A 12,438-nucleotide genomic window follows, 5' to 3' on the forward strand; every position below is an offset into this window, starting at 1 on the left:
TTGCAATGCAATAACAGCAGCGCAACGTTTGGCAGAAGCGTACCCGTGGAAATTGCCCGAGGGGTCTCTGTACCACCGAAAAAGTGTAGCAAAGGGCTGTGAGTGAACAGTTAGTGACTGAGGCACAAAGATGTGTGTCAGCTGAGTAGGTCCCAAAATTTGCACTACTCAAATCTTACACAGCTGATTTTTATTTTTCGTAAAGGCTATTGTAGATAACTTCTGAGGCAAGGAAAGAAAAATAAGGAAAAGATGCATATGCACAATTTTAGCTGAGTTTTTAAATTCAGGGGACAAGGACTGGAAGGCAGCCAAAAACAACTGATGGAGGAGAAATACTTGGAAGATGGGAAGCAAACATAATCCCCAAATGCTGGTTTGCTGTTTCCTGCTTAGGGAAAGTAATGCACTGCTTAGATCTATCTAACTTATGGTGGTGTTTATAATTATACAATATATAAAGTTTTTTTGGCTACTAAGTTCTTTAAAACATCACTTATGAAGGCAGCAGCCAATGAGTAACTGATGCTCAAACCCAGTGAAAGTTTTAAGTTCTGACCAGCTGTGGTTAACTGATGAGCAGCCTGGCCTACAGAAACGTGCAATTCCATCTCTTCCTTTAATCTTTTTCCTTTTAGCAGGGGTAACTAACCTGTAGCTCAGGTGCAGCTCATGTGCTACATCTTTTGCTGCAACCAACAGTAAGACACTATTAATGTGGAGGCTGCTCAGCAATGCACTTGTGGGAGGAAACCAGCTTGCTAAGGCCAGTAAGGTTTCCAGAATTGTTGGGATTTGGCTGCACACACCACCACCTATATTTCTTAATGGTTCTGAAGACCTGTGGGATGCTCATGTCATTTCCCTTCGGTGATGGAAAGTTCTCTATTTTCTGATACGTGGGATATATCTTACTGTGACAGAAAGGGTGTTCACTTCTACTCTTTCAGTTCTCCATTGTATTTAAGACCGCATGCTATGGGCCCAGAAGAAAAAAACAGAACAAACTTATAATGCGAATACATTTTAATTATTTAAAATATATTTGCCTAATGGCAAATAGCACAAGTTGTTTCAAGTTTTGTTCATTCCTCATTTGATCAAGAATTTGACACTTGAGCTATGGGCTGTATATGTTTCAGTACAGCCCCTTGCTAGCAAAAACATCAGGATGTGCACCTGTGCCTTGAAACACATAATACCAGTGGTTTTCTAAGGGTATTGTCTATGAAACACAACCTGACAGGTCTCCCTTCACCTCTGTTGAGCTGGTATACTCCTTCAAATACTTGATGACCTGTCTTTGCATGGTAATTTACTTCATAACATTTCAGATGGGGGGGGTTCAAACAGTTTGTTCAAAGTTCTAAGGTACATAGGCATCTCCGACCTGCCTTTGATGTTTTAAAGGCACTATCATTTGTTAAAAAGCAAAAAAAAAAATTGCCAAAAAATACTAATTTATGTGTTTATTATTATCATAGGAGATAGTAGCTCTGGGCCTGACACAAAGTGCCACTTTATTTGAATACAGCAACAGTCCCGAAAATTTACAATAAACTATGAGGTTCAAGGCAACAGGAAGTTACATGTAGACAAAGCGGCACAATAATACTGTGTCATCACTGGCCCAAGCTAAACTCTTGCTGACTGTTAGCAGATGTCCTCACTATTCAGTGAGTTGGCTGAGTACTTGTACATCTTCTGAGCACTGATGTAGAAAGGGGAAATGAGTAGGAAAGTCCATGGTTAATAGTCAGCAGTGAAGTTAGATTGTCCCATCAGGGAATGCTGTTCTTAAGTGTTATAAAATGATAATGTAACCTCAGTTCCAAAGATTTATTAGGAATGAAGAAACCTAGAGTGAGGTTGTTTTTAATCTCTTCATAAAACTGGAGCATAGGCTTGCACAAGTCAGTGGTGGTACTTAAATCTTTGGCCTGGTCCTTTACATGCAGCTGTTACTTTGCAACAGAGATTCACACCTAAAGCAGCTTCTCCTTCTGTTAAAACCTTGCTCAGTTTTACAACCCCGTTGGGTAAATTTTGTCAATCCATGAGTGGGACAAGGCTCAAGGGTGCTATGTAAAGGGGATGATGCTTCAGTAGATGGCAGTCTCCCTCTGAACGAGGATGAGCAAAGGAATTCGATGCAGTACAAGCAATTTCCTTTATACTCTACAGAAATTGCAATGAATGCAAACAAAGCTCTGCCTAACTATGCAATGAAGTAACCCCTGGCAGTTTTTCACAATTCTGGATCTATCAAGTCCTCACATCTGGCTTTCTCCTTGCTTAAATGACTATAATCTATTTCTGTTCAACCTGAATTCCTCCTGAAATCTTAGTGGTGAATATATACATACACACACACACACACACACACACACACATATATTTAAAAGGTACTTTTTTATTATATATATAAAAGATATATATGTATTTAAAACAGCTGAGTAGTAATGTAAGTTATACACGTTAGACATTGGGTTTAGAACTGTTCTGCTTCCTCAGCCATTTTCCCTAATTCATGATTTTACATTACTATTCTGTCAATAGTAGATCCAGTTTCAGAGCTTAATACCTTTGGTTTGTTGATTGTTTCTTCTTGTTATTCTGAAGCCACAAAATTACATAGATCCAGTTTAAAGAGCAGTCACACTGAATTAGTACAAGCAAGGAGGCTTTAACTGCAGGTATGGGGTCAATAAAGACCTGCTAGGCATTAAGGGAGCTATTGCCTTTTAAATCTGTTGCTAACCAAGCAGTAATGCACAGCTATCACCTTACAGCTTTTTAAACTGTACAGTGTTTTCCTCACCCCTGAACAGAAAAGTGAGAGAGGAAAGTGAAAGACATGTATATAAGACAAAGGTTGCAATAAAAAAATTACATGGGACAAAATCTTAAAATGCAATTTTAATTAGTTGAATTTTTTAAAGTTCTGAATTCTTGAGTAATATAAGTATATTCTTTCAATTTACTGCTTTTTAAGCATTCCCTTAAGTATCTGTTTTCTTATTTGACTGGCACACAAGTCAAATAAGACTCCATACATTCTCAGTCCCTGCCCTTCTCCTACACTCCCCAAAAATCCTTTTTCCACTGGTTAAAATCACAGTGATAACAGTATTTCTAAAATCTGGAACCTGGAGATATCATTTTCTTCATTTAAGAGGGAAGCATTTGCTACCATAGCTCAAATAAAGCTGTTGACCTGTTTTTTCCAATATTCATGTCAGAACCTGAGGGGTTTTTTTGCCTGTTAGAATGAAGAGGCCCTAGGTAATGTATGAAAGAGGAGTATAAAGAGTATTTGTGTACATCTCTCCAGTGCCAGTCAACTTTTGAGCAATCAAAAGTTATGCACCATTGCAAACTAGAGAAAGGAATTTCTATTACAAGAAGTAGTTCAAGCAGTGACGTGCTGCATGAGTGAAATGGTGGATTAATTTAGTGACGAATAAATATATTTTTAGATTTTCTGTTATTAAGTCACAACAAAACCAACGTGCTCTGAGTGTTGGATGCTTAAAGGACTGTGCCCAAAAGCAGTATTTTCTGTCCTTTGCAGAGAAACAACACAGGAGGTAAAATGCTGGACCAGTGGAAGCTCTCTGTTGAAAGTGCCATTTAGCAAGCATTCATCTATTATTTGGCAAATAGATTTAAACTTCCAAATGCATTTTATACAGAATTCCAAATAGTCTTCATACAGTAAGATTACCACTTGGAAGTCTCCTTTGCACACAACTGAATGGAAATGGTTTGGAGAGGCTTTTTTTTAACACTTTACAAAGGAAGTGATTTTTTCCTTTGGGGGGAAAAAAAACAAACCAGGATGTGGGGTGTGGGGCTTCTACTATTGGAACAAATTCTTTAGAAGAATAGAAGCAAAATAGTATAACACTATTAGGGTACTATTAATTTTTTCCCCTTCTGCAGTCTTGAGCTGACATTTAGTTCAGTCGGATAAGGAAACATATCTAGGTCATGAAACTAATCAAAAACATTTGGTTTATGGTTGCCACCCTTACAGCAGCCATTGTGAATTCAGAGGAGGTTTGAAGATCCACGAACCAGGCTTCTACACTGGCTCTCAAGTTGTGGTTTCAAATCAAAGGAGAACAATTTCCTGACTGAATCATCAAACTAGGTATTGGGACACCTGAGTTTTATGCCTTTAGGCAAATTATAGCCCAATTTCCAGGTCTGGTGCATTTCTTTAACTCCCATTTATTTCAAATGGAGTTACAAGAGCTTGGCGCCTCTGAAAGTTGTTTTTAAACCATTTTGGAAATATATTCCTTACAGATACATTGGAAAGCTGTTTTAGTATTTGTAATACATTCTGAAGCGTGGTAAGCCTATGTGTTACAGAAATGCAGTCACTACTAACAAGCATCTCATTGAAACAGTCCTGTTTTTTCTCATCTCAGTGCAGTACAGTTCAAATTACCTTAAAAAAAAAATCTCACAACAATTAAATCTTACAGTTCTGTAGACAGGACAGAGCAAGAGACAGAAGGTGCATGTGATGGCTTCCCAGGGATCTGCCACCTCACTGCTTTCAGAATGGAAGCTGAAGGGTGGAAGATCACGAGCAAAGGATGAAGAGCAAGTGGTGGCAGAAGCAGAACCTGGCAATCACCTGGGTTCCCTATACTTTAGAAGATCCCTACTGAAAGAGTCCGGAATACATGATGAGAAAATAGGCATATTAGCCTCACTTTTAATAATATTAAGAAGCCAGATAGACATCAGAACTCAGTGGGCTTGCAGAGCTGGTCAAGTAAGTAGCCAGAGAAAATCAAAGTCTTGTTTCTTTGTAATGGATTGCATGTGTAGTAGAGGTCTCCCACTTTTTGGTTTACAGGTGTAGATGGGTTGATCTGTGCCATGGGTTATGTGTGTTTAGGAAAATGACAAAAGAGAAATAGCAGGAGCTGGATAGACCAGTGAGATTTGGGGGAGCCTCTTCATCAGCGTTTGGAGATAGTTGCAGAACAAAGGGGTGATTTTCAAACGTGATTTATTTAGAAACTTAAGCTCTATTAAAGGACAGTGAGGCTAAAGCTTACCAATAAGTGTATCAAATGCAACAGTTAGAATAAATCCATCAAATCCATGGATAAAGAGAAGTTACTAAAAGTGATCAACACTCAGCAGACCAGTACCTACTGGTTCCCTAATGAAGCTGATCTTGAATCAAACTAGATTTTACTGGAAACCTCAGGAATATGACAAATGTCCCTTCATGCTACATTAATTAGATCAAGGTAGTTTGTAAAACTGTTCAACCAAGGGTGGGCACATGCACCAGGCTGGTGAATTAAGCAAAAGGATGGAGCAAAAGGAGAACCGATCTTTTTCCTCTTGCTACTTTTTTCTGCATGAAGACTGCAAATGATTTTTACATCCTCCCATTGCTAGCTTATCCAGCCCACTCTACAGGATTTGCTTGACAGGAGGAAAACATAGTTCTAAATTCATTTGGGCACTGTATTTTTTTTTTTTTCAGTTTTCTATTCTTGCTGATTTGCAAAGTCTCAGTTGACTGAGTTATGAGCTGTTTGCCCAACAGGGCCTTTGTTCTGGTCTGTGCTTCAGCAAAAACTGGAAAAACCTGTTCTCATTTTCCTTTTTTTTTTTTTGTTTTTGATCTTCCTCTCCCATTGGCAGTTGCAGCTTGTACACATGCAGAAGAGGTGGTGCCTGCCTTTCATGTGGAGAGCTGCCTTACAAAAACTGAGGTTGCTTTTTCCATTATCCCAGAGCTTTTTTTTCATTTCATGAAGGCTTTGGTAGATGCTCCAGGAGTTAAACTCTGTTCTCTATGAAATGTGTTTAGGTCATCATTTTATTTTTCTTCAATCAAAGGCAGGGTGTTTGAGTGTGGCTCCAGTCCAGCCTTTTAAATAATATTTTGTAGACACTGGGACATCTGCAGAAATCAGTCTTGTTGTGCAATGTAGCTTTTTGGATGCAGAAGCTTGTCTGCTTTACAGCAGCTGCAGACAGTGTAGTGTTAACATCTGTAAGACAGGACAAACACTGAGGCAGCAAGTTAGTGCAAAAAGTAGACAAGTTGAGAAGAAACTTCTTTCCTTGTCCTTTTCCTCTTGCTTTGTGCTGCTGTTGGAACAAGAATGGGTCAACTGTGTGGAAGATGCATGCAGCTGCTGCGAGACTTCGTGGCTTTTGTTCAGAAGATGTCCTCCGACTTGGTACACAGCATGAAGGAATGCTTAACTCTGATAAGCAAATGCTCCTGCTTAAACCAAAACAGCTCTAAAGCCAGACAGTTGTACAAGCCCATCCTGCAGCCTCATGAGAGGGTGACAGCACAGGAATTTCTGCAGCATATTGAAACAGGTAAGAGGGCTTGATTTTTTTCTAAAGGGTTGTGAAAGAACAAGGAGATTAATTTTGTGGGTTGAAAACAGATTGCTGGCTGAACTGCTCTGGCATAGCATGGAACAACTTGGTGATGATGTACGAGCGGTCAGAACTAGAGAGCATTTTCTTTGCGTACGGGACACCAAGGGCTCAAGTGGTGTAACAGTTGGATCTAGGTAGAAATGGTCAGTCACTGTCTTGCTCTGCCACCACTCATGTAAATATGTTTCATAAAAGTGAGTCCTTCTAGTAACTGAATTTATTTTTTTGAAGTCGGTCACTGAGGTCACAAAACTGGAAACAGGCTGTACCAACACTGGATGTTATGTGAGTGCCAAGCTGTGAGCAGGCAAATCACAGTGTGGGCCTGGCTGAGTTGTACACATCCATGTTGGCTGGCTGCAGAACACCTGAACTGGCGCTGAGGGTGTTTGCGCTATACATGAGGAAGGTCAAAGTCGGCTTGGGATAAGCAGGGTTCCCAGGACTTCCTCAGATTCCAAGCAACTGGTCTGCCTAAGTGTTTTTGTGCAAACATTTTAGACACAAGTTTAGGCTTGAACACAATCATGGAATTCTGCTTGAATCAAAGTAGATCCATAATTCTTTGTGTATCTCCTCTGCTTTACAGGCTACCTGCCTAGTTCTCCTGCTTATCTGCTTGTGATGTTCTCTCTATCCTGTTCTAGGACACAACAATATCAATAGAAAAAATAATTTTATTTCACTCCTGCAGCCACAGAATAACTTCTTGGATGAGTGTGTTTTGTCAGTTGTCCAACCTAAAAACATCTCTTGTCTCAGGCTTAGACAGGGGCCATTGCTTGTTTGGTTTTGCTTGGTCTCACAGCTAATTGGGGTATTTGCTTTAGGTTTAACAAGCTATGGCTAAAGCTACTACACAAAATTGCATAGCCTTCTACTTTCATTTGTGTGAAGGATGTGGAACACAAACTACTATTTACTTGCCTTTTTGGGGACATAAAACCATGTTGTGAAGAGGACCAGGAGAGACATTTTTCCTTGGTGTGACACAGTTAATGCTGTTTGAAATGATCTATCATGGAACAACCTTTGGAGTAATTGCTCTGACGCTGGTTGTTGGGAACACGTGTGAATTAGCCTCAGCTGGTACTAGCTGGTGTCATTATCCTATGAATGTGGGGGGTCCTGTGCCGCTGATATGGTTCACTAATTGCTGCACATTAAGCACTGGCTAAATCCTGAAGTCCGTATCCAGAACAGGACCAGACCTTTTGGCTTAATGTCCATGATAGGAGATACAAAGTACTCAGGAAGAAGAACCAAGGTTAATTTTCTGAGTGGCCAGATCCTGCTGCCAAGACAGATGGAGGCAGGGAAGCCTCACAGAGAGAACCAAGTCACATACCTCTTACTTTAGTGCTTGCCTGTGTATTTTATTCTGAGATGGAGCAAGCCCATCCTCGGTTCTGGACAAATTATAATAAGCAGAGAGCCAACTTTTGGACAGTTTGGGTGCAAGGAGAGACTCCATTTGTTGATCATCACACTCAGCTGTTAGCTATGGCAGCAAATGCTTGATATTATAAGCAGGTGAAAATTTTGAGTTGCTTCTGCTTTATCACTGTCCCAAACAAAAAACACACAGATATGTGGGAGATTCAGATAGTCAGTATGTAAGGATCAGAATTAAACCACATAAAGAGATTATTGTTTTTTGTCTAAAACCTTGCACACATTGGCTAGTCCTTTCTTTTGTGTTTATTGTTAATTGTTAAACAAAATTGATATTTATATGAAGCAGTTCTTCTGTGAAGTCCACTTACCTAAACTTGAAGGTAGCAGTTTGTTACTCTTGACGTGTCAGCAGCTTCTAATGGGTTGAGATATTGGCTGAGTTTTGCACTGAGGCATGAAAGCTCACACCCCTCACATCTCTTTATCCCGTGGGAGGTAAAGTAGCTAGATCTTGTTCATAGAGACAGTTCAATCTTTAATGCACTTCTTTAATCTCTTGTCTGAAAATATATCTTATAATTGTGTGCTCCACCAGTCAGTTTATACTACATTACCTTTTCAACTTTATACTATTGAGCATTGGTTCAATGGCCCTTTTTTTTTTTTTCCTTTCTGCTGCTCCATTCCACACATTATAAGCACATTATACAGTGACTTACAGAAGTCACGCATGACTGCTATTGCTGTACATCTGGTTTATTCATAGGGGAACTATATACTCGAGAACAGGTAGATTCATGCTAGAAATTTGAGCCTGAGGCAAGCCCATTTAGAATCCATGTTGCTATTCTCTGAAATCCTTTATTGTAATACCCAGGATAGGAAACACAGTGAATGTGAATTGTAGTAAATTAAAAATATATACTCTTTCCATAGCTCATAACTAAGAATACCATGTTCAGTCAATATATTTTAACAAAGATCTTCTATGATTCAAGAAAAGATAAAGATTTTTATGGAGAAGAGGAACACCTGCATTTATATTGGACAGCATAAAAGTATCTAAAGTTTATTATTTATCTTGCTTCCAGTCACTAGCTTCGTAAGCTTCGCAAGAGGCATTGTCAAGGGCAGGTTATTCCAGTTTCATTTATTGCTTCTGCTTATGGAAACTTGAATAAGGATAGATGGGCTCTATGGAGTTGCTGCAGTACAAAAATCCTCATGTGTTTGGTTGGCTGTAAATTTTAATTTCTTTTTGTAAACTGATCCTTTTCAGGTATAAATGAGTCTGTGTTGTCATTGTACATCTTTAGGCTTTGAAATGTCACCACTTGGAAAGGACTCTGTGGAAGCCTTGAGGACCTTAGCCTTTTCAGAAAACCCAGGTTTACAGCAGTCTGCTGCCCTCTATTACTTGCATATGAGTCAGCACAGTAAGTTATCTCAGTGCATTAGAAAATTTTCACATAATTATAAATATTTTTTCCAACCATGAAACTCCCTTTGATTCATTAATCAAAGTTCTTTTTTTTTTTCTTTCATGCTACATTGTTAGCTAAGGAAAATGGAAATGCTGTCATTGCCGTGTGGCAGAGTCTTTCTGGGTTTTGCTATGGGCAGATATCTCTCATAATTATAAAAGACTGTAATTTATGTAATTGTAATACTTCTGTAAAACTCAGCAGAACTCAAAGTAGTTAAAGTTAGTATATACTGAATCTCCTGAGAGCAACGCAGTCAAAAGATGGTGGGAGGAAATGGACATAGTGATCATTTAAGGTTTTATATTATATAATTTTTGGAAGAAGACAAAGTTCTGGAGGCCAGATTGTAGTGGAAATTTATGAAAGAAACATTCTTCTTCATCCCAACTATTCCGTGGGAGCACTTGGCTCTTGAGGTAATTTGTAAATGGTTAAAAGTCAGCCTAGATATGCCAATTAAGATTCCAGCAAGAGTTTGGGTCCTAAAAAAAGGTAGAAATACCAGCAACAAGCAGGCTGGAATTTATTTATTTATTTGTTTTAAATTTACTTCAAGGAGAATATTCTAGTACTTGGCTTGATAGCTTTATCCCATGTATTTTTTGCTGGATAAAAAGTGCAGATAGCCACAACATGAGGACCTGCTATGAGGTGGAATGACTTGTTTGGTAGTGAGGCGTATTGCTTCCCTTCCCGTGATGTTTTTGATTATTCAAAACCTTTTCAGGAAACTCGCCTTGTTTTGCTAGCAGCAGTGGAATTTGAATGAAAGGGAATACCACGCAGCCTGTGTATGGTAGCACCTGAGGCTTAAGACCAACAAGAGAAAAATGTGACTGCATTGAACGATGAGACTCCTGAATATTTCCTCTCATTCCTGCAGTGAATGTCCCCCTGCCTGTGGAGCATCTGGAACCCTTCTATGCCTTACTACGATCTGCTGACCTGGAGGTGCAGCAGATGTCTTCCTTGTCCCTTGTCAACTTCTTGCTTGAAGGAAATAGTGAGTAATTAACAACACATCTCTGCTCAGGTGAAAAAGTGTCTCTTCATCCAGACTCAGGCAGAAGGAGGGCACCTCTACACACCTAGGTCTACACAAATCCAAAGTCCTTTTTTTGTGTTCCTGATAGGACAGATGTGAGTCTGTTTCTGTGTGCATGCTACATAGATTCTGGTGGCACCAGGATATATCAGATCCCTCCAGCTAGATTATATCACATGGCAAGAGATCTTGGATCTGTGTGCAAAGGCTGGTAAATTATTCCTAGACTGGTGTGGGAACAGCTATACTATTCTCATTCTTGGATCCAGAGCCCACCACTTACCCTTCCAAGCAACAGATACAGCTCTTAGAAATAAACTCTGCCTATGAGACAGTGCTTATTTTCTTGTTATGTATTAACTGGACTTTGGTCTTAAATTGCTTGCAGATTTAAAAAAACAAAAATTAAAATTTTTAATAGAATTCACTTTCTTCTGTGGCTAATAGGACAAATATAATTGAGATAGGATCTAGGAGCTGCAGATGAAAACTTCCCAATAAAGTTTATGTTGATAGACAGGGCACAAACACTCCACACCTCATCGATGGAGTCATTGTTACATCTACTACTGTGCTCCCTGGCACTTGGGCCACAACAGGTGAATCACGCTGTCCCATAATAGCAGAAGACAGGGTCAATCTTCAATTAAGCTGTTTTTAATTTTTTTAAGGATCTTGCTGAGAATAGTATCATGTCACTATTTATAATTAAAAAATAGTATGTAAAGAGTAGACTTCAGAAGAAAAAGAGAGGAAGCTGAGGTTGAGTAAATTGTGAATTGGAAGGCTGTATTTGCACTTTCCAAAATGAACCTTATGTTTGAAAACAGAATTGCCAGCAGAAATATTTGGGACTGAACTAGAACCTCTGAACATCTCTTAAACTCTTTCATGAGTCTGAAAAGGAATCAAGGAAACCAAGCTAGAGACTGTGAGTGCCTTTCAGGCTGTTTCCATCTTAGGTCTATATTGCATAATCATAATATAGACCCCCATAGCAATCAAAGGAAGATATATTCTTTTCACAAAGGCATTAACTGCTTACTTTTCTGTTTGTCCATTTTTTCTTGAATTTATGAATAGTTGACAAAGAATTAGTTGTCCAAATGGGTTTACTTGAGCCAATTCTGGATCTGCTTGAGTCAGAGGATCCCACTGTCCAGTGTAATTCCTGTGCCTGCACCATGACTTTGGCTGTTTCAGGTGAGCGTGCTGTTCTTTCCCTTTATCCTCTGCAGTGAATTCATTCAACTCTTATGTCATATTTCAAGGTGAATCAACCTATTTGCAATTGGTGTAAGAGTCATAAGATGCAGCAGCAAATTTTGGTATTCCCACATCATAAATTCAACCTCTTGAGATTCCAGTTAAGATCTTTTTCTCAGACTTTCTGACCTTCATTCTCCTATGATTACAAACCTTTGTCTGATTTCCCACTTAATTCATGACCAGCTTATCTTAATTAGTGTGTACATTGGCTTTTGCTTCAGTAGTTCTCCCTTTCTGATGTCTATGCTGATGAGGCTCCTTCATTTTACTAGACTGAAAAAGCCAAGCTCATTTAAGACTCCTCTTGTAAGCGAGGCTCTCCATTCATTTTCATCACCCTTCTGGGTGTAAATTATATGTTCCAGAAATGGAGCATAGCAATTGCATCTGCTGTTTTGTGATACCACAGACCTCAGGCATTGTTACAGTCTTGAGATGTACATAAATACTGCAGGAGTTCCATTTTTGAATTCATCTCTTCTGAAAGGGAGGTCACCAGAAATGTGCTGTATTTCAGCTGCGTCTCACCTGTATCTTTTATTGTGGCATCCAGGAAATATGTTTTGTGGTACATCTCATGATAACACTTGCTTTTTGTTTTTTTCATGATTGCATCATGGTGATGTTGTCATCCTGCAGCTGACTTAATCGCTTAGTCTTTCTCCTCCTCTGCTGCTATTTCCAGCAGACAGCAATTAGTTAAGGGACTGCAAGAAATGTTTCCAAGTGCACGTCCCTGTGTTTTGTACTATAAGGTTTCATTCTGTTTCTGTTCCTTCAGTCTTCTAACTTGTTTGT

General features: G+C 39.2%; 1 protein-coding gene across 3 annotated transcripts in view; it reads left to right on the forward strand.

Annotated features, from left to right (window-relative positions):
* Nucleotides 1–4,098: 4,098 nt before the first annotated feature.
* Nucleotides 4,099–12,438, forward strand: part of LOC129205317 (uncharacterized) — a 29,077-nt gene continuing 20,737 nt past the window's right edge. The window contains exons 1-6 of one of the 3 annotated variants that reach the window (XM_054822616.1): nt 4,099–4,156; nt 4,497–4,792; nt 6,149–6,375; nt 9,156–9,275; nt 10,210–10,329; nt 11,455–11,574. In XM_054822616.1, coding sequence (XP_054678591.1) covers nt 6,150–6,375; nt 9,156–9,275; nt 10,210–10,329; nt 11,455–11,574 — 586 coding nt within the window. In that variant the 5' untranslated portion in view covers nt 4,099–4,156; nt 4,497–4,792; nt 6,149. Of the gene's footprint in view, nt 4,157–4,496; nt 4,793–5,564; nt 6,376–6,711; nt 6,727–9,155; nt 9,276–10,209; nt 10,330–11,454; nt 11,575–12,438 lie in introns of those variants that run through there. The other 2 variants (XM_054822618.1, XM_054822617.1) reach the window with 2 other exon arrangements.

The sequence above is a fragment of the Grus americana genome, chromosome 3 (genome assembly GCF_028858705.1).
Source record: "Grus americana isolate bGruAme1 chromosome 3, bGruAme1.mat, whole genome shotgun sequence".
Lineage (NCBI taxonomy): Eukaryota > Metazoa > Chordata > Aves > Gruiformes > Gruidae > Grus > Grus americana.